The sequence below is a fragment of the Amia ocellicauda genome, chromosome 16 (assembly GCF_036373705.1).
Source record: "Amia ocellicauda isolate fAmiCal2 chromosome 16, fAmiCal2.hap1, whole genome shotgun sequence".
Taxonomy (NCBI): domain Eukaryota; kingdom Metazoa; phylum Chordata; class Actinopteri; order Amiiformes; family Amiidae; genus Amia; species Amia ocellicauda.
The window spans coordinates 15,181,197-15,204,683 of NC_089865.1; the positions used below are offsets into that span (position 1 = coordinate 15,181,197).

The window sequence follows — 23,487 nt, forward strand, 5'->3', positions numbered from 1 at the left end:
AACTCTCCTCACATTTCACTTTAAACCAGAGTCGGCTTGCATGCACAACATTGTTATATCAGCTCTCCAGCGGCTGCGTTAGTCCCAGATCCGAGGATCAGATTGCATTTCACATACAGGAAAACACTGGGAGAAACGCTTGTTAAACGGCACTTACAAATCTGCACAATTTGAACTTGGATTTCCACATTTATTTCGGTAAGATGCGTCTACATGTATTAGTCTGCTGTCTTAATGACAACGTGGGTAACTTATAGGGGGGATAGTGAACATGCACTAACAACTACCTCGCAGAAAGCGGTTGACAGCATTAGCGCCACAGAATAAGGTTTTACTTTTTTTTGTTGTATTTAATTGTATTTGCGTTACATATTTCAATCATTGTATATCAAACCTTCGTGCGATTTTGTCTTAATTTGTTGTATTTTTTGATACACGCAAATCTCGTAAGCTAGTGACAGCAGTTAGCGAGTCAATGTACAGCATGTTCATGATCATATTTCATAGCTGGGGTTTAAAATGGTTCAAAGATTACTCGAGTGGAAGCAAAGTTATGTTGTTATCCGAAGCATTTGTTTCCAAATGGACTAAATCAACTAGCAGTTAATTTGAAGAGCTTTTCATATATATAACCCTCTGATCAGTTAAATACATGGGCTTTGTTAAAGCAGAAACATGTGACTGCGGTCGAAAAATTACATGTGCCCATTAATATAATACTGATTGTTTAGGTTAGTTGTCCTCATTTACATTATAACTACCTTAAACTGTCAATTTTGTATATGATCTTTATTTTTTAACAAAAATGTCTTTATAATAACTAACCACCAGTCCTATTTTTTCCAAGTTTGTTATATATATATATATATATATATATATATATATATATATATATATATATATATATATATATGTGTCTACTTCTTCCAAAGATATTTCGCTCCTAATTAATACATGTCCTGATGTGAGCTGTGTTTTGACTTGGACGTGAAGTCATTTTTTTCTGTGTGTCTTTAATTGAAGTGGAGTTAAGTGGTTAATTAGATTTTAATTTTGGTCCTTTGATCGCCAGACCTGTAATCACGTTTTGACAGCAAGGCTGGTAAGTGGTTATGGATGATGCAAACTGGCAAGTCCATGAGAGGTCAGCCAAATAACAGGCAAGAAACCATCCATTATTTTCATAGCCTTCCAAAAGACATTTCTTTTCTCCTTGAAGCATTACCTGTCCTAGTAAATTTCCCAAACAGGTTAACTACTGGGAAAATATTACGTTTCAGAATAACTGTGCGATTTGGTAATAGCATTAAAGGATTGAAATGATAATTATTGAAAATATGCGTTTTTAATAATTAGTTTTGGTGATTGAAACAATAATAACCACCAGTCCAGTCCCATGAGATTTTTCTAGGAAAAAAACAAAGCATTTTGTTGCAATAAAAACACGTTAGATGCAGTTGTGTTTGTGTGTGTTCCTGCTGTTGTTGTTTAGGAGAGTTCATGTAAAGATTAATCATTAATCAGATTTTATATATATATATATATATATATATATATATGCACAGACACTAAGAAGTAACAATATTCATAATTGTTTTGATGTATTACTTGATAAGAACATTTTCAGTTAGAAGTGTATATATGTTTAACGATAAATAGGATGTAATATTCACAAAACACAACTCTGAGACAAATATATATATATATATAATCTTTACATTATGAGTTGTGCTTCCCAGTATCGTTCTGTATTATACAAGGGCTGTGGCTGTTGAGTCTTCTGAAATATTAACATGACCAGTATGTATTTTCTGCTTTATCAGAATGTTTAGTAATATAAGAACCTGACACTGCATTTTGTTTTAAATAAAGTACACATATCTGAAGTTTGATTAAACAGACTAAAAAAGCAAATAAAAATAATAATACAAAGAGGAAACTATATTTAATTCTATATGTGAGACAACTACTTTCTTTAAGGTAGAACTTTACATAAACAATATGTATATATATATATATATATATATATATATATATATATATATATATATATATATATATATATATATAATTGGGGTTATTGTTGGATTTTAGTAAGATATAACTTGATATGTCAGAAGGTAACCAACCCATGGATTACACACTTACTTGTGTGAAATGTAGGTGCACTTGGATACTCCTTGAAGACTGGAAACGTATCTTACATTATAGCAGAGGATTAGAGAATACTGGGGTCAAAGCCAAAATTCTTGAAGGCTGATATGCAGATGATACCTAATATGTTTTATTATGTTTTAATTGCGTCATTGACTTACCAATGGTTAAAAATAAACTTTTGCTAGGTGACTGAAGATCCTCTGAATACTAATGCAGATACTAATGCTGAGGGATTATCAATTTTTGAATTAATGTGATAATCCATTCTGTTCTATGTGAAGTTGAATAGACTAAAAATGGCATTTCTGATGTGATTTTCAAGTGTAAAGAAGCAGATTGACAGGGTTACCTGGAGCCAAATGGACAACTGAACCAGTCTGCAAGCTTTATAAATGTTTTGAAAAATGAACTCACTAAGACACTCGGTAGTTTCTGAGATGGACTGTTTACAGAGAAAAGCCAGCCAGCTTTGGAAATAAATTACACACAAACAGACATATATACACATACACACACACACACACACACACACACACATCTATTGTTTATGATTGTATATACATTTAAGTCAGTGGGTTATAGAAAGATAATGTTGAACAGATGTGGGTATGATGGGATGTAAGCTCTGGTGATTAGTTGGATATGAGTGTGGCAGGCATTGTCTCTTCCTCCATTAATCATTTTTTACATATCTAGATGCACAGTTCCTCAATATGCTGATAGAGCTCAAATGTATCTCTTATTGCTTTTCATCAGCCTTATTCTTGTAAATAATTCCCCGTGTCTAAACAACACTACAGACATTTGGTCTCTACTTCAGTCATCACTTCCCTGGCTTAAGTTTTTCAGTTGTGGCTTAGTTCAGATGCATGCTTTATTTTTATTACTTTTGAAGTTTTAAAACAAAAATATGGAACCCGTTGTTTAATCTTTTTATACTGTTATTTATATTGCTAACTGATACTGTTGGGTTTATTTTTAATGTCCACCTTTTTGTTTGGTTGTTTCTGTAAATAAAATTAGTTTTGCATGATTTGGGTTTTGATTGGCAGCTAACTTTCAAAACGTACATGTCAATATACTTAAATGTGGGTTGTTTCTGGGAATGTTTGTATTATTCATCTTGAGCAAATAAATGAGAAGTCTATCAACAAAGACAATAACAGTCTTAACAGCTTGTTATAATATAAGTTGTGATGCAAATTTTACAATGGACAACAAAGGAATTAGACGTAATTTTTACTTCGATTTCAAACCAGAAATCATCTCTTCCAATATTTGTTTTCTTTCTCAGACTACAGAAATAATTCTCTATGGAGCCCCTATGTAAATAAAAATGCAAACGCAAATGAAACCAATACTCCTCTAAGGTATCCTTTCAGTATTGTACACAACAGCCATATTATAAACAATAGACGGTGGAGTCATACAACAAGTGTATTGTGTATTTATTTTTTCAACATCCTTATTTGTGTTACTGAATTTGTGTTTTTAATCAGAACCAACAAACTTGATATTGAATACTGTACAATGACAGACAAATCATGTTATTAGAATATTTTACAAGTGTAGACTATATATAGATTTGCATGTTTATTGATCTCTCATGCTAGCAAGTGGTAATCAAGATATTCCAGTGATGTGGGTTTATTTAACACCAATTATGTTAACACTTGTGTGCAGTACTGTAGATATCTGCTGATAGACATAAGTACTATGAACATTGCTGCTGATTGGAGTTCAATAACCTTAGAAGAGGTATTTTTGACAACAAACTATTTCACAAACACAATTTTTAACAATAAGTCAGAGATGAGCATTGTTTCACATGAAGGGTGGCAAAATGTAAGGGTGCGACTTTGTTTTAACATGTTATTTACTCCTTCTCCAACCCACAAACATATTATTTGCCTTTTCAAAATATAGTATTATTATTATTATTATTATTATTATTATTATTATTATTATTATTATTATTATTATTACCAACAATTGACAGATTGAATATTGTTTACTGTATTAGTTGGATTTATCATGAGGGTTTTGACTGAAGTTTGGCTGTTGTGTTACTGTGGTTTTCACTGACGCAGTGTTTGCAGACATCCTGGGGAACTCTTTGTGGTACAAAATGTTTTTTTAAGCAGGACGTTACAGTGGAAAAAAATTGAAATGATGCCCAGGGGTTTTTAAAGGAGCTATGTATTAAACAGACTGTCACCAGCAGACATTAGTTTCCTGATATATAGTTTACAGCGTTAGTCCTGGTTCTTTCTGAGAAGGGGTCTCTGGGAATGTATATATCTCTGTATATCACCACCCCTAGCTGGACAGGAAGGGCAATATGTTATCATATTTCAGCTTTGTGTTATTTTTCAACTAGGAGATATAGTTGGAAAGAAATCACAGAGCTTTTCTAAAGAATATGATCAGCTGGACAAACATTACAAACATTTAACTATTTACACATACAATCAAAGACAAAAGCATTTGCCTGCCTGGATAAACAATGCAAAACATATAATACACAGCTCTGCAGACAATAAAGGTTAAAACTACATCCTGTAATAAAGTTAACGACAAACACCTGCATGATGTAATATATTAATTATTATACTTTTTAAAGTGCTTTGGAAGAAGTCATATAATGGGTGGGCAAAGGTGCGGTGGCATTTGGTTCCTATTACATTTAGTTTGTTTCCAGGATGCAGATATTTCTTGAACCCCAGAAAGAGTTTAACAAATTCTGCGCTTCTATTTTTCCCTCTGTTACAAACAACTTAATACATTCAAACCTTCAGATCCACCCACAGCATTTCAAAAGGTTTCAGGCCTGGTGTTTTCTGATGGCCAATTAAGTAATTTGATCCTCTTTAGCACTGTTTATGGCTGGGCTTTGTGCTTTGGATTGTTGTTTTGATTAAATGTGAAATGCTACGTCTGATGAACCGCTGAATAATTAATATAACTTTGCTAAATTGAATGAATATCCAGGTAGTTGCCTGCCCTTGAGCTTTGTTCAATTGCACATAGATTTTCAGGAACTGTAAGCTGAATCAGGGTCACACCACGATTGACAGTGCATTTGATTAATTGTTTCACTGTGAGCATCACCTTGTATATCTACATACATACTTGTTCCATGAGATATGTCTGGGCATGGTCCATTGATGCCCTGTTTGATCATATGAGTTGATGTTCCAGATTCTAGTTCCTCTGCAAATATTCGGGCAAAGGTGTGTTTTTGTTTGTTTGTTTGTTTTTAATTCATAGATTTATTTATTTATTATCTATTGAACACTTTTTCATATTTCACAGACATCTTACCACAGAGCATCCTGGTATACGTCTTTGTTTATACTTTTCAATCATTGAAACGGCTTTATTTCAAAGCACACCAAACATTATGGCAACTTCTGTCAAATGTTTTTGAAATGTTTTATTTGTGTGTGTGTGTGTGTGTGTGTGATTCTTTTTCTGAGCATGGTACCATACTCATTACTTCTCTCATTGAATTAATTAACTGGTTGTCCACAAAATCTTGATGGCTTAACTCTGATAGTTTTTCAGTATTAATATCAAGATTAAATAGTGATCCATATGGGTGATTACATATCCATTATAACACACACTGTTTAAAAAGGCAAAATCGTTAAACTCTATGAAAACTACTGATCTTACATGACATCCTGACGTTAAAATAAAGATGTTTTGACATTTATTTGACAGTTTGTGCTAGAGTGTGGACTACACTGTGGATGTATGTGTGTTTGCAAAACATATGTTATGCAATTCAAATAAAAAACAAAAAAGGCTTCTTGCTTTCAGAAGTGCTTACAATATCAAGTTCATTGCCTCTGACATGCTTGTTCATTTATTTTCTGTAGTTATCTAAAAACAGCCCTGAATTTGATATGGCCCTGGGGGTTATTTCTGTATTGGCGGTGAATGTTTGATGGCCTGGTTTGCGGCTAACACATCAGAGCCTGGTGGGTTTATCATCTCGGCCAACACGTGGGCTGACAGCTAGGCAGGTAAAGAGAATAAGAGGGGGAGGTTGCAGCTGAAAGAATGGGAAAAGTTAATCTGCCATGAGCTATGTAATACATAATCTATCCTTAGAGTTTTCTTATAATGGTTTTCTTAGATATTTACTTATATTAGAAAGGAAAAGAAAACTGAATGACAGAATCTGTGTATTTCAAAAACAGCGGTTGAACTCTATTATATATATATGCTTACTGTGCACCCTTGTTCTCAGCTAGAATGCAGGGAAAGATACATTTGACATAAACAGCAATTTCAATATACACAGGGTAGTATCATAGTTTGAAAAAGACCCCAGCAATCAAACACATGAAAAATAACCGGAAGCAACAGCTGAGATCCATTACATCCCCCTGCACACACACGCACGCACGCACACACACATGCACACACACACACACAAGATATCTATCAAGAAACTTTGTGTCAACTTTGTGCATGAAATTAACTTTTTTTTATTATACTAGTATGCCTGGAAACAGTGTAATTCTTTCCTCATCTGCATGAATATACTGTGTGCATGAGGTACACACTTAATAACATACACACACACACCAATCTTTTTGGCACTATGGCTTTGGGTGGAACAGCACACTGGAGATGGATTTTCACTGTAACAGGCCTTATTTTAAATTATAGCAGTGAGTATCTATCATATCATTTTGAGTAGGGTCTTTTATAGTTGGCACCAGTTCACTGTGGAAACATCTTGTAGAAACATAACCAAGACAGTTGCATACTGCCTGCGTAGCACCAGTGTAGTGAAACACAACACACCAGTTCCCCAATTATTAAGTATATGGCTATTTCCCTTTCCATGTCTGTTCCATTTTTCTGTTTCTTTTTTTGTGCCTTTTGCAAATAATTTAATCTTTTAATTTAATTTAATCTGCATTTGAAGTTAGATTGTTTTCTCAGCAAAGCAACACATTTCCATTTAAAGCAATTAACACATTTCCATTAACTAGGGAGATTTTTCATTTTATGTGATTTTAATTAAATTAACTCATTATATTATACCTGTCTGTGTTGTGTTTGTGAATGAGTGGTGGGGTATATTAAGAAGCATGAGAGTGATGTATATTGTGCTTGTATTTCTTGTAGATTTTAGAAGACAGAGGCTGCATTGTTATTTTAATGTGCTAGATACAAGAGGGACAACATGTCCATCTGTTTTTCTGGTTTAGAAGATGATGTCTCTTTAGCAGTGTGGGAAACACTACTGTTGTGAAATTAACTCCAGGGAGGTGTCATTTCATAATATGAAAGATGTTTAGCATTTACATATTGTGTGTTTACGTGCTTATTAATAACATACACTTTGAAGGGACTTCTGAAGATCTTTCTGGCTCTTTTTGGTACTTTTCAGGATTATTAATTATATATATACACTCACCTAAAGGATTATTAGGAACACCATACTAATACTGTGTTTGACCCCCTTTCGCCTTCTGAACTGCCTTAATTCTACGTGGCATTGATTCAACAAGGTGCTGAAAGCATTCTTTAGAAATGTTGGCCCATATTGATAGGATAGCATCTTGCAGTTGATGGAGATTTGTGGGATGCACATCCAGGGCACGAAGCTCCCGTTCCACCACATCCCAAAGATGCTCTATTGGGTTGAGATCTGGTGACTGTGGGGGCCAGTTTAGTACAGTGAACTCATTGTCATGTTCAAGAAACCAATTTGAAATGATTCGACCTTTGTGACATGGTGCATTATCCTGCTGGAAGTAGCCATCAGAGGATGGGTACATGGTGGTCATAAAGGGATGGACATGGTCAGAAACAATGCTCAGGTAGGCCGTGGCATTTAAACGATGCCCAATTGGCACTAAGGGGCCTAAAGTGTGCCAAGAAAACATCCCCCACACCATTACACCACCACCACCAGCCTGCACAGTGGTAACAAGGCATGATGGATCCATGTTCTCATTCTGTTTACGCCAAATTCTGACTCTACCATCTGAATGTCTCAACAGAAATCGAGACTCATCAGACCAGGCAACATTTTTCCAGTCTTCAACTGTCCAATTTTGGTGAGCTTGTGCAAATTGTAGCCTCTTTTTCCTATTTGTAGTGGAGATGAGTGGTACCCGGTGGGGTCTTCTGCTGTTGTAGCCCATCCGCCTCAAGGTTGTACGTGTTGTGGCTTCACAAATGCTTTGCTGCATACCTCGGTTGTAACGAGTGGTTATTTCAGTCAAAGTTGCTCTTCTATCAGCTTGAATCAGTCGGCTCATTCTCCTCTGACCTCTAGCATCAACAAGGCATTTTCGCCCACAGGACTGCCGCATACTGGATGTTTTTCCCTTTTCACACCATTCTTTGTAAACCCTAGAAATGGTTGTGTGTGAAAATCCCAGTAACTGAGCAGATTGTGAAATACTCAGACCGGCCCGTCTGGCACCAACAACCATGCCACGCTCAAAATTGCTTAAATCACCTTTCTTTCCCATTCAGACATTCAGTTTGGAGTTCAGGAGATTGTCTTGACCAGGACCACACCCCTAAATGCATTGAAGCAACTGCCATGTGATTGGTTGGTTAGATAATTGCATTAATGAGAAATTGAACAGGTGTTCCTAATAATCCTTTAGGTGAGTGTATATATATATATATATATATATATATATATGTATATATATATATATATATATATTAGCATTAACATAGAAGGACAGGTTTTAGGACAGCAGATCACATATATGAAAGTCTGTTCGTGTTACTGGTTTCAATATGCAATATAGTATTAATTAAATGACTTACTCCAGTAAATTTACCACAACATTTGAAGTATAATTTGTGTGTGTGGCTCAGTGGATTAACCATACAGGTAATCAGAATTAATATTTTACAATGTATACGATTAGATTATCTTTGCATATGTTGCTTTCAAAAAACTTTGAGAAGGTAATTATAAAACAAATTATTTTAAATCATCATAATCAAGACAAACATAATGAGATATACCAGCTACCAGTGGTTTGTTCACTAAATGTTTTGGAGAAAGGGCTTTTTCTACCAGCTGACAGTTAACTCTTTTCAGGAAGATTGGTTTGACAAACAGGATTGATCTACAGTACAGCAATAGGAATGAAATATTAATGGCGGTTATGATGACATCAATACTGTGTGCCGTGTCCAGCAAACAAAGGTTCTTGATTCCTCTGCAAGTCTTGTTTCAGTGACCGCTTTCCTCCTTGACTCTAAGGCCAAGTTCTTTGGCATTTGTTTTCTCAGTAGTTACTGAAATGTATCCTTCTGGCTAAATTAGGTTTCCTTGCCATCACAGTATGGGTGGAAAGTGCAGTTGTTGTGTTTTGTTTTTTTGTTTCTCCCAGCTATGGATAGAGCCTGCAGTTTTCCAAGCTAATTTTGGTTTACTTATCTGCCTTTAAAATGTGGTCACCCAACCAAGACCTTTGACTAGTTTCCAAACAGAAAAGACAGCCTAGTAGTCATGCTCAATTGCCCTGTCCCTCGAGTGAAGAGTTTAATTGACAGTGATGCTCGGAGCAAAAACAAAACTTTGACCCACCTGCTTATAGCAAACAACAAGCCTGGCCTACTTAGTGGCGGCTTAATTAGGATTACCATCTGTTATACATCTGTTATACATCTGACATGTTTTACGTTAGTCTGAGTGGTTTAAACTCAGAAAAGGACAACAGTTTCCACATCGTTTTTTATTTTTTAAAGCTTGATAGCTAAACAAAAATGTACTGGATGAGAGTGACTTATATTTGGTGATATAACAATGTATTATTTGAGTATTTATTATGAAAAAGGACTGGTCTACAAATCCAAATCCTGGCTTAACTGTAAATTCCTCTGCAGTTGTACTTTAAGCCTGCACACTCTAGTTCACTGTAATCTTCTGTGTGTCTTGAAAGTCAAAGCTTTGGGTGTCAACTTGAAAATATGTAGGTCTGAATGTCTGAAGACACAAATCCTGATTAGAAGCACTCATTTCTGTTCTTTGGGGTTAATGGGCTTTAAAATTCCAGTCCTCAATGAAAAATAAGGTGTGAAAACAGAGCCATGTTTGTGGTCTAGGGTTTCTAATAATACACTGTTCTTTCAAGCAAAGACAAACAAGCTCAGATAGATCCAGGGACTTTCTGTTTGTTGTTATTTTGTATTAATAGGAGACCTACTAGTGTGATAGTCAATTTAGAATGCATATATTGTTTTTTTAAGTTAGCAAATGTACTGCAATAGTATATAATTCAAACCAGTATTATAGATTCCTGAGAGACCTTACAACATGACCTTTTGTGTGGTTAGACAGTACTATGAATCATTTTGTGGCACATGAAAAAAATGGCACATAGCTTGGAAATAGGTGATTATTTTTGGGGGGTTTTATTGCTGGGAAGGAATGGTGGGGTGGTTAGACACTAACCCACTCAGGAAAAAGTTGTATGAGATAAATGACATGTCTTTTTATTGTTATTTACAAGTGAATTAATTACAGCAGCTGTTTGAGGGGTTACCTGTACTAAGTTCAGAATTAATTACATTAGGAACGAGTGTTCTACGTGCAATACAAACAGAACAGAGAGCAAGAAACAGACTTCACGCATCAGCCATTTTCTCATTACCTTCAATGTCTATTTTGAAGCATTCATTTCGAAAACATCATTAGTTAGAGTCACCCAGAGAAAGAGCTCCCCAACTGTGAACCACACAAAGACAGAGTATTTAGAATGCAGGCGTGATGATGGCGCATCTAAAGGCAACTCATTAGACTTTCCCAAGAAGGCTACAGAGATCTCTTTGAATGTGTGTGCATCATGTAAAGACACATCCTAAGTGTTACTATTGATGTGATAAATAAAACAACCAGAGATGTAAACATAAACTTAACAAAATACACAGTTTGTAAACAGCAAATGAGTATCATTAGAGCTTTTTCATGTTTGCTCTGGATTCTCGTTCTGTCTTGGTGTGTTAGTGTACTTGTTATTAGTAGCCTGAACATATTCGAAGGACCTGATTGGTCAACTGGTAGATGCAATAATACAAAAAAGATACAGTAATTACCTATGGCTTTGTTATCTCATTGAAAATCGTCTGCATTATGTTGTGTACTGCAGCCTACTCAAACTCCCCTTGGATAGAAAGCTTTGCATGAAAGAAAGAAAAAAAGAACAGAAAACCATTCCTTTATCTGAAGTTTTACCTTCTGATTCTAATTTAAGGCTTGACTTGATTTCTCTCTAGCGGTTTATAGCTAATTTTACCTTATAATACCTCTACACAATAACATCATAACTACTGACAAAGCTTGCATTTACTAACACAAAAGCAGGGCGACATTCCAGAGAGTGGTGGGCAAACACTGAAGGGTGTGCAGTTTGTTTAACAGCAAAAGACAACCATCTGGATTTGTCATTGTGAGTGCAATTGAATGAGAATGGACTATTGCACTTTGTGGAAAAAAATGTTTTGCTTCGGGTTCAGTTTGTTGCCTTCGCCAGTCATGTTGCAACAATTCCAGCCATTTAAATTATTTTCTGTAACCTAAGGATCATGCTCCCATCCCTGTAGGCTGCCATGCTTTGTGACATTCACCCGAGCAAATGAAAGCTTGCACTCCTGTCACTTGCATTTCTCAAAATTGAATGTATTTGTAGTCATTCACACATAATTGCTAACATTTTCACAATGTTGTAGGCAGCTGGATTATCGCTAGATTAGTGTGATGTATCATATGTGCATTGGCTCCTATCTAATCCTTCAGGTAGATAATTGATGCATTTTTCTGTATGTGTTTCCCTATAATGCAAAACATGTATTTGCATAAATAATATACAGCTATAAAGATGTTCTAAAACATATAATGGAAACTATGTAACACAGGAGAGAAGAAAATAACAGAATTATATTAGAATTTAAAAAATATATTTGTGCATTCTAAATATGGCTTACACTCTAGACATTTGGAGTATCCAGTATATTATTTTTGTAAAACCTCATCTCGGTTTTTGGTTTCCCATGCTTTCCATTAACAGCCTATTCTCTCAGGAATCCTAGTTGTGTTTGTTCACATCAGCTGAGTGAAGCTGTAATAAAAAGGGCCACCCAGGAATTGAATTTAAGGAAAGGGAAGTAATTTCCTTTTGTCAAAACTGACATCCACAAACTTAAATTAATGGTTGATAACTTCCATTCTTGACTTTATTGTCAACATCTGTTTAAGGGGAGACTTTAAAGTTATAATGTTAACAACTCATACCGCGAGTGCCAAATAACGAACAAATAAATACAACAATAAAATAAAGTTCTTTGTAAAAAGCACTCTGAGTTATTTCTTTAAATCAATCTTAATCCCTTTTAGCAAAATTTCTGGTTTTAACTTCAAAAAATCTGGTGCGCATGTTGTTCATTCTTATGCAACAGCTGGCACTCTGCTGGATTGAAATTGGTTTCAATTTTAAAAGAAAAAATGAAAAGCAGCAGAACATCAGATTAATCCACGTAAAATAAAGTTGAATATTTATTTGGGGCAAACTGAACTCTGATATGTGGAACAGAGTACACCTTGGTTAGAAATGCCTGGTGCATTGCACCTCACTCAATTGTGACTTTTAATTTTCTCCTGCTCTTGACCACATGCTTTGGTTTACTGTTAAGAGGTTTGAAGTGTTTTGAGTTAGTCATCTGTAAAAAGAGTCATAAATACCAATCATGTATCCTTGAAATGAAGTACTGGACAGATTTGCTATTGAATAATTTGAATATAAAATAACTTGTAGCCTTTTGACAGATAGTATATATACAGTAAATATATACAGTGCCTATAGAAAGTCTACATACCCTTGAATTTTTTTCACATTTTGCTGTGTCAGTGCCTCAGAGCTTCATGCATTTAAATTAGGATTGTTTCCACTTATCTACACACCATATTCCACACAGTTAAGGGGAAAAAATTGTAGATTTTCTGTAGACTTTCTCACTATATATATATATATATATATATATATATATATAGTGAGGTAGCCGAGAGTCACAGGTGAGATAGAATTTGATGAAGTTTCAACACATACTTATTCAAGTAACAACAAATGGCAACACATAACTACTCAGCTCAGGGGCTAAACCCATAACAAACACTACTAACAAAATAAGCACACTGTGTACAAAATACAAGTTAAGTTCAGTACAAGCCTAAGTGATAGAATCTCCCCTCACTCATGATTAAACTAAATCAAGACTGTCTTGGAAGTGTTTTGTATGCAACCAGGCCACTAGCCTAACTGTCAATTAAACGTGTCTCATCTCTCACCTGGCTGGCCTCTATGCTACTATAGGCAAGCAATTGGTTTTCTGACACTGAGATTTAGCAAAGAGTTACTGCTTTGCTAGACATTTTGAATAGCAACCTGCAGTCATCATCAGGTCTGACTGGTGCTCTTGAAGAACATACACATATTTGTATTTTGAGTGGAAAACTATAAACATATATAAACAACATTTGGGACCAGGCCTTAAAATATTACAATTTGCTTTTTGAAAAACTCAGGCAAAGCAATTACTTTTTTTCTAAACCTTAATTAGAAAAAAAAGAGGAAAAAAGCTAATCTCAAGAACATCAATATGTATATAATGGCTATTCAATATGCTAATGTAAAATTGCTGTTTAATAAAATTGCAATTAAATAAAATGTAATGAATGCTGCAGTTTGTACTTGTCAATACTTCATGTTTCCAATATAAAAATAAACACCCATTGATAGCCTTTATCTACAGGTGTGTAATGGCATTTTTTAATAACAGGTATGGTCATCAATTTAAAATAACCAATCTGTCCATTCCTTCTGAAATTGAATAAACATTAATGAAATAATAAACATGCTTTATATAAGAGAGGGTCAACGATACATGTATTCCCATTCCTGTATTCATGATACAAAATCATTAGAAAATTATGTAAAATCTATAAACACATACACATATTGGCAGTTGTATCATACAATAAAAATAACCTATGGTTTTGAATCAATACACTTAAATGGTAATTATATTATTATTATTATTATTATTATTATTATTATTATTATTATTATTATTATATAATAGATATACTTCATATTTCAATTTAATGACAGATTTATTCTAGGGAGCTATGTGCTTTTAACTGCACAGCAGTGATTTATTCCTGGGTTGGATAGAAGCCTTTTGACTCTTTATTAATGGATAGTGTCTTCAGGTCCACTGTGACTCAGACAGGGTCAGACACACTTGCATTAAATTCCCAGTTGACATCTACAGATATTGAAATGTTTTAGAGCTGTATGTAGACTGCTGTTGTGACCTTTGCAAAACAGACTTTCTGAGGTTTAAAATAGTAGCATACTGGAAAGTTCCCATACAACTAAGAATGCAAAAGCTTAAAGTAATATCATTGATTACATATAATATAACCTGATAAGGTATATATATATATATATATATATATATATATATATATATATATAGTATATGATTTAGGTTTTTTGTTGGCTTTTATGGTAAGCAGAAAGTTAAAGAAAGTATTACAGTCAGATTTGCATTGGATTTGCTATCCAGCTGAATGTTACGCAATGTACAATTAAGTGATATGCGTAAAACTGCCATCCGATCCAATTAGAGGGACTTTTGCAAGATAAAGTGTAATCTAATAACACAATGAAAAATAAATTGCTGAAAGCTTTTGGGGAACTGGAAAAGACCAAAAAGTAAACATCCTGTCTGTCCTGTGGGATGTTTACAACACACCCTGTGAAGACAATAGATTTGATAATGATAGCTAGCACACTGATTTCATGAATCCACAGCTGTTACACACATTTATTTAGTTCATATTGGCCTTGTATAGAGCTTCAACAGAGTCACTGTTAGTGCAGTGAGCAGGTCAACTACGGTTAAAATTATGAAACTTTGAGCATACTCTTGGCAACTATGGACACATGATCCTCGTATTGTATATCTGTCCTTGGAGCCATATTATCACACCATGAATTCCTAGAAGGCATAATAGTTTCACAGAATTAAGTGATACGAGTAAACTGGTATATGTTCAATATTTATATAATATTTGTAAGTTTTTCATAAACCAAAATGATAAAAAATTAACCCTTTTGACCACCATTGTAAACAGTCATTGTGGTATAATTTGCAACTGTTTGGATGTCTAAGTAATTTTAATTGCACTGTTTTTAACCAATGTTTGCCTGATGTAGTCAAGATAAATATGTTCAGTTAAACAAATGTAGGGTAGAATTCTCTGGATAACCACTTGGTATTATGTGACTTTTTAAACTTAAAACTTTAGTGATACAGCATTTGTTTACATACCTTTTTCCTCTTTATTAAAATCTGATACACAATCATCTACATCTACTACAATAAAGCTCTTTGTAAGCTAATTAGTGTGGAATGTTTATAAATCTGGTTAATTTTGTATATATATTTTTTTTTTGACAAAAACTTGTCTATATTACTTTTTGGGGGAATACTGGGCCATTGAATTTGGTGAAAAATAATGCTTTTAAACAGCTGTACACTAGATCATGTGATCCCAGACAGTTCTATTATTTGCTCGGTGTCATTAATCATGACATCAGGCAATGACTGCTGGGGAAATGACAACTGTGGAGCATTGACAAGTGTATGAAAAGGCACCTGTAAGTAGAGCTATGTATATAACTATATCAGCCTCATGGCCAATTAGCTATTTGGTGACCTGGTACAGTTTACATAACCATGCTATTTCAGTGGTGACTTTTCTGAAACCTTTAAAATATGTTATTTAATTAGGTTTTTAATGCCATCTCAAGTTACAGTTGTCAGATGAATTACTTCTAGGGAGAAATATTTAAGGAAAGAGTGGATGGAACATATTTGTGCAGTGGAGTTACAATTAGTAAGGTTGCTTTGGAAAGCTATGGAAGACAATGATTTAACCTTCGCTTTTTAAATTACGTGCTTTGTATTTAATATGTTTCTTAAACTTTTCTTTACTTTGTGTGTATAATTGTATCAGTGTACCCAGTTTTTGATTATTTAACCTATGCAGGATGATTCCAAATGGTCCATCTTTGTTTGGTTTAAATCAATATGACTACTGTCTTACATATTAATATATTATTTAAATGTATTTCTTTTTTATCTAGCCATCACTGTGCTATATGCTTACAGGTTAAAATGTTTTTCCAGACACACAAAAATAAACACACAGAGAAGTAAGTCACCTAAGCATTCAGAGCTCTAGTTTATTTCCATAGTAAATCTTGATTCATGTTTTTCCAGTCCGAGTCCACGTTGTATTCTACAACACAGACATTTGAAATATGTTAGGTTTAACCAAGGGCTACTTGATGTTGTCAGTATCATGTGGCTACAGTGATATTTCACAGTGGCCTCAAGGCTAGTATTTATATTTAAATCTGCTGCATTATGCAAATTACAACTGCTGGAGAACGATGGAATGAAAACTAATAGTTGAAACTCATACTCCTTTCTTTTCAGAATACATTTGACTCTTTTTAAACTGTGAAACACATATAGTGAATGTAACTAGAGAAAATAAAATGTTTCTTTGTACAGTTAACTAGTTGCAGCATTTTCATTTTAATGAAATGATTAGACAGGCTTGAAAATACTTCATAACTTCTGGCTTAGTTGCATTGCTTTAGTGATTTACAGCCTTGTTTTGGCAAAATCTATTGGGTGATAGGGTCATATGTCCCAAAGAATAAATGAAATATTTTTTTTTATGTCAAAAAGGCAGTTTCTGTTTAGTAATGTCTTCACTTTGTTTGATTTACCATGGAGATCCTTGACCAGCCAAATGGAAATTAGTTTCTAGTGTCTGATAACATTTTTATTTAGATTTTGTGTGTTAAACAACAAAACAAACCTGTGTAATTTAACTGTGTCAAAGTGTATACTTACAAAAAGAAAGAAAGGATAAAACACAACATGTTAAAACTAGTCATGAAGACAGTATGATATGTATTATTATGTTTTAAGCAATGCATTCTTAAGCCTTTTAGTATTTATCTTATGTAAATATTAATTTCAATCCTTACTACTTGTAATTTGAATATTATTTTACCTGTATTGATACACAACCCTAGGCTGGTAGTAAAATGTTCAAATATACAAATATATAAAGTAAATTAGCAAACAAACCAGTCATACTTTGGGAATGATAAAGTTATACAGCCTTTCAGACACATATAATGTATTCTCAGGCCAATGAAATTCAGACCCAAATGTAAGTGAATTGGTGATTAAGACAAACTCCATCATTTAGAAGATATAGTAACTCTGAGCAAACTCTCTTACCCCTCAGCATTCCTTAAAAATGTATTTGACCTGCTATGTCTTTTCATGTGTTTAAGATTTTGAGTAGTCAGCTTGAACTCACAAGAGATCGCTGGAGGGAACCAGCAGTAGACTTAAGTGGTGGCCAGTGAAATGCATAGTTAGGCAGAAATGAATATGCTGCCCAATAGAGAATACACAGTTCTTACAATGATTTATGACTTGATGTAGTTAAAACAATATATAGGTATTTCTAGGAGCATGTTATTGCAGTATCTACTGTTTCAAATGAACAATAATAGCCCAGGACTCAGTATTCCTGTTTTGTTGTTTTTGCAGCTGGACCTGCAGTATCTGTACAGCATTAATCTTGTTTCTATGAGAAAGGGGAAGTTAAATAATGAATAGACACACGGCTGTCTGATATTGCTGGGATAACACAGTGTGGACAGAGTGTCAGTAGAATCCCATGCACATTATCTTAACACAGTAGTAACACATTATAATACAGTCAAGTGTGAATGTTGAGTTTCCAGATTAGAGAAACCGCAGAGCAAAGATTTCAGGAATTTCAGCTCATTTGTCTTTACAACTCTTACCCTCCTGCCTCTTTGCAATTATGGATCTTTCAAGTTCTCTTTCAAGTGTTTGCTCTTTTTGCTGTTGATGTTGAGTGCTTGGGTTTGAAAATAAATATTGATCCACAGCTGTATTAGTAGCTTATCTACCAGTGTTTTGTGTAGCTACATGACTGCTGGAGGCATTCAACATCACGTTTGAAAGCTTTGAGCTCCAGAGCACTCTTCTATTTTACAGCTTATTGAGCACATATAATATATATCAAATGCTCCATTTATATTTTCAGTTAAAGTATCTAACTGGTTTTCTTCATGTAAATTGTGCTGTAATGCTTGTGGGCGACGTGTGGAGTTCGAAAGTACAGTACATTGCTATCTTTTGGTGGATGTATTCTATAATCATATTTTTAAGTCTATGGTGACAAGGATGTGACTTGGATAAACCCACTGCCTGGCTAATTTTGTTATGTCAAAGCTGTGAAATTAATTAACTAAAATACTATTTGTAAGGTGCATTTTACAGGCCATGTAATTCCACACAGTTTCACCAATATTGCTTTGTCTTTCTTTCCATGTTAATAGTACAGGTTCTTAATTTTAAATGGTGCATGGGTGACTCTGATGTGTTTTAAACAACAATGTGTGTTTATGTCCTGATGACACAGTTGTAGAATGACAGCAATACATAATTGAAACATAATAATAATCGCTTATGGTCTCAATGCCCTGTGCACCTGATACTAATTATGTGTAATATACACCATTATCAGATAAAGCTGTCTTTACAGAAGTATTATTGTGTCTGTCCTCAGAGTTCGTCATTGTGGATGCTCTGCAGCATCACGCATAAAGATGGACAGATGTTGGGTGGCTTCTCTTTTATTACTATGTTCCTTCACAAAGGTAAGATCTATTGATTATTTTTTATTCACTGAATATTGTTGTTGTGTGAAAGCAAGAAGGCATGAAAAAATCAAGTCTCAAATCTCAAATTATTTCTAAACATAAGATAACCATACAATGCATTTATATAAAACAAAATTGACATTAAAACTGCTCAAGCATAAACCAAATTTCATTATAATACCCCGATTTACAATTTAAATACTATGTATTAAGCACACTGTCTCTGCCTTTGCAAATGTATTTCCTGTTTTTAATCATAGACCTTACTATTTTGTAATGTTGCCGTTTTTTTGATCCGTATTATACTGAAGTACCTCACCCAACGAGTTGTAAAGAATTACTGACCCTGTTCTTCTTCAGAAACAAAAACAAATATTAGCATTACTGAACCAATTGATATGGCATCCTTGTCAGTTATTCTAATTCCAGATTGGCTTATACTATATTGTTTGAAAAAATGCAAAGGTTTTAATAACAAGATTAAGTTGCTTATTATCATTTTCTCCTATGTAAACATAAAATCCAGATTCTAGTATCAGTGTTTGTTTAGCCAGAAATTGTAAACATCAAAGATGTGTGGTGACTATTATGCTTATGCAGATATCACATATGAATCAAACAGAAATACTGCACATTGACTTTGAAGTGTTTAACTGGAACTTTATTCTCGGATTCCTTAACTTACCCTTTAAACACAAATAGTTCTGCTTGGATTTTTCTGTGCCAACCCTCCTTTCATAACTAATGGCAATCAAGTTGACTTCCAGAAGCTTCTATGAACTTCTGTTTTATTGTGAAATAAGATTTACAGTATATTAATATGGTAACAATACATGTGTAGACTGCTTATTTATTAAATATGTGTAAATATTTTGGACAGCTATGTTATCAAATATTTTTGCATTGTCCCCTCCTGATTTAAAATCTTGTTTCAATAACAGACGTTAGGCTATCTATACAGTTAATTTTGATTAGCATATTGTAAATTGGAACATATAACATCTCCTGTTGTTGATCCAAAGACTGATGAGTGGTTTTGTGTGATTGAGGAATTATTTGTAGTATGTGTTCCCTACTGTTCAGATTATTATGTTTTTATTGTTCTGTGAAAAAAAAATCATGCTTTATTTAGTCGTGTGTTTTACAGTATAAGGTATGACCTAATTGAAGTTCCTGAAAACATGCCTATTTATATATCTTGTGCTGTAACTCAAATTAAGCTTGATATAGTATGTGAAATGGTTTTAATGCGGCATCAGACAGATATATGAAACATAATGTGCAAATATTGCCAGCTCCCAGAGACCTGTGCCCCAGACACATTTGTTTTATAGAGAAAAGCTTTTTAGGCGTAAAAAAAGTCCAGAAATACAGCAAGCCAACATAATAATTCTGTTTTTAATGATATTTACTTTTCAGCTCAGTCAGTCACAAAATGTGTAGTTATCACAAAAGAAAGCATCCAAGAAATATCAGAATCAATCTCTTATTATTTAAATAGAACCTGCTCCTCACATAATAGTGGAAGTAATGCAAGTGAGGAATGCAGATACATTCTCATATTTAGCAAATACATCTACCAGGGACATCATTTGCATAAAAAAATCCAATAGTTAGAATAACCACTATAATAATATAATATAATAATATCTCTGTCATAATAATAAACCTTAATATGTCTTTAGTTGCAGTCTGATATACTTGTTTTTGAGCAAAAAGAATCAAATGTAAGTGGTTTTGTCTTTGACTGGAGCTGGCAAGATAACTAGGACTATATTAAGTTTGTTTGACTTTTAAGACCAGTATTTTTGTCTGAAAGGAAAACACTGTATGTTTTGAAAATGTCAATAACAGTCAAGCTACCACAACCTGATTGTCAATTTGGTGCAAGTGAAAAAGTTTTGGGGTGGTGCCCTATTTTAGGCCTTTCCTTTCCTCCACAAGCGAATGTGATCCATTTGGCCAGTTTCATTGGCCTCGGGGCTGATAAAAGGCATAAAGCTTATTCTGTTTAGTTTACCCTTGTGCGGCTAAATGACCAGACAGGAGACAGATTGAACCTACAAACCAACAGCCCTGGGCCAGACTCCAATCTCAGTTGTAAAATAAGACAGCACAAGAGAGTGTGTGTATTTGCTAGTGGTGGAGTTGATGGGATTTGTGTGTGTGGGGGGTTAATATCAGTGACTCCAGCTGCTCTCCAGGTCTGAGTCTCTTGCACCACATGTACTGTGGGACTGTGTCAATTACCCCAAACTCTGCAGATTTCTTGGCTTCCCTGCCTGTGTCCAGTTTATTCATCCCCTGGTTACCGATTTAATCCAACTCACCTGGGTTGGGACCTAGCTGATCGGTCTGACTCATTACTCTATTTAACTAACTAATGCATGTTCAAAACAGTTTGCTTCTAAAACATTTTCCGTTAATATCAGACTTGTTGTTGCCATTTTTGTTTCCTTTTCTTCAGCTATTTGTGTTGGCCAGCCAAGGCAATGAAACTCAGTCAGCACAGCAGGGGTACATATACACTGACATGGGAGTCACCAGGAATAAGATTGTGACGGCACAGTTTGAATGTTACCAAAAAATTATGAAATATAAGGATAACAACCGAAAAGGTAATATGTTTTCAGATTTAAGTATGTCGGTATTTTCATAGGTAATGATCCCTGCACGTGTAATGAAAGTATAAAAGCCCTCTACAACACTGCCAAGTTTTTTGAGTTTTCATGTAAGTACATTTCATGGTCAAAAGTATGTGGACACCCCTTCTAATTAGTGGATTGGACTATTTCAGCAACACCCACTGCTGACAGGTGTATACAATCAAGCAGACAGCCATGCAGTCTCCTTAAACACTGGCAGTAGAATGGGCCATACTGAAGTGCTCAGTGACTTTCAACGCGTAAAAATCATCTGTCCTCGGTTGCAACAATCACTACCGAGTTCCAAACTGCCTCTGGAAGCAACGTCAGCACATTAACTGTTCGTTGGGAGCTTCATGAAATGGTTTTCCATGGCCAAGCAGCCACACACAAGCCTAAGATCACCATGTGCAATAACAAGCGTTGGCTGGAGTGGTGTAAAGCTCGCTGCCATTGGACTCTAGAGCAGTAGAAATGCATTTTCTGGATGTATCACACTTCACAATCTGGCAGTCCAATGGACGAATCTGGGTGACTATGGAATGCATAGTGCCAACTGTAAGTTAGGTGGAGGAGGAATAAAGTTCTGGGGCTGTGTATCATGGTTCGGACCCCTTAGTTCCTCTGAAGGGAAATCTTAACGCTACAGCATACAATGACATTCTAGACGATTTTGCACTTACAACTTTGTGGCAACAGTTAGGGAAAAAATATTATATTTCAAACAACATAATTGAAAAAAAAAAAGGCAATGCATATAGAATCACTGCTTTATTAGAAAAAGGAATGACTTGTTATTGTGTAACAATCAAGTCTGAAATCTCAAATGATTCCTAAGCATAATTTTTAAAAGTCCTTGCTATTAGATGAAAGGACAAAACATTTTGAAGAATTGCAAATGGAGGATGGCGTTTACATTTTATTATTATTATATGTCCAAGTACCTGTTTATCTGTTAGAAACTGTTTTGCTTCAAAACACCTTTATATCCAACCACATACAGTAATGTACAAAAGTTATAGGCAGGTGTAAAAAAATGCTGTAAAGTAAGAATGCTTTCAAAAATAGACATGTTAATAGATTATATTTATCAATTAACTAAATGCAAAGTGAGTGAACAGAAGAAAAATCTACATCAAATCAGTATTTGGTGTGACCACCCTTTGCCTTCAAATCAGCATCAATTTTTCTAGGTACACTTGCACACAGTTTTTGAAGGAACTCGGCAGGTAGGTTGGCCCAAACATCTTGGAGAACTAAACACAGTTCTTCTGTGGGTTTAGGCAGCCTCAGTTGCTTCTCTCTCTTCATGTAATCCCAGACAGACTCGATGTTGAGATCAGGGCTCTGTGGGGGCCAAACCATCACTTCCAGGACTCCTTGTTCTTCTTTATGCTGCAGATAGTTCTTAATGACTTTATCTGTATGTTTGGGGTCGTTGTCATGCTGCAGAATAAATTTGGGGCCAATCAGATGCCTCCCTGATGGTATTGCATGATGGATAAGTATCTGCCTGTACTTCTCAGCATTGAGGAGACCATTAATTCTGACCAAATCCCCAACTCCATTTGCAGAAATGCAGCCCCAAAGTTGCAAGGAACCTCCACCATGGTTTACTGTTGCCTGCAGACACTCATTCGTGTACCGCTCTCCAGCCCTTCGGCAAACAAACTGCCTTCTGCTACAGCCAAGTATTTCAGATTTTGACTCATCAGTCCAGAGCACCTGCTGCCATTTTTCTGCACCCCAGTTCCTGTGTTTTCATGCATAGTTGAGTCGCTTGGCCTTGTCGCCACATTGAAGGTATGGCTTTTTGGCCGCAAGTCTTCCACGAA

The 23,487-nt window shown here is 34.8% G+C and overlaps 1 protein-coding gene across 1 annotated transcript in view; it reads left to right on the plus strand.

Moving 5' to 3' along the window:
- The window catches only part of calcrla (calcitonin receptor-like a), a 31,180-nt gene continuing 7,693 nt past the window's right edge, over positions 1 to 23,487 (plus strand). The window contains exons 1-3 of the mRNA XM_066687338.1: positions 1 to 198; positions 18,914 to 19,004; positions 21,475 to 21,625. Coding sequence (XP_066543435.1) covers positions 18,954 to 19,004; positions 21,475 to 21,625 — 202 coding nt within the window. The 5' untranslated portion in view covers positions 1 to 198; positions 18,914 to 18,953. The remainder of the gene's footprint in view (positions 199 to 18,913; positions 19,005 to 21,474; positions 21,626 to 23,487) is intronic.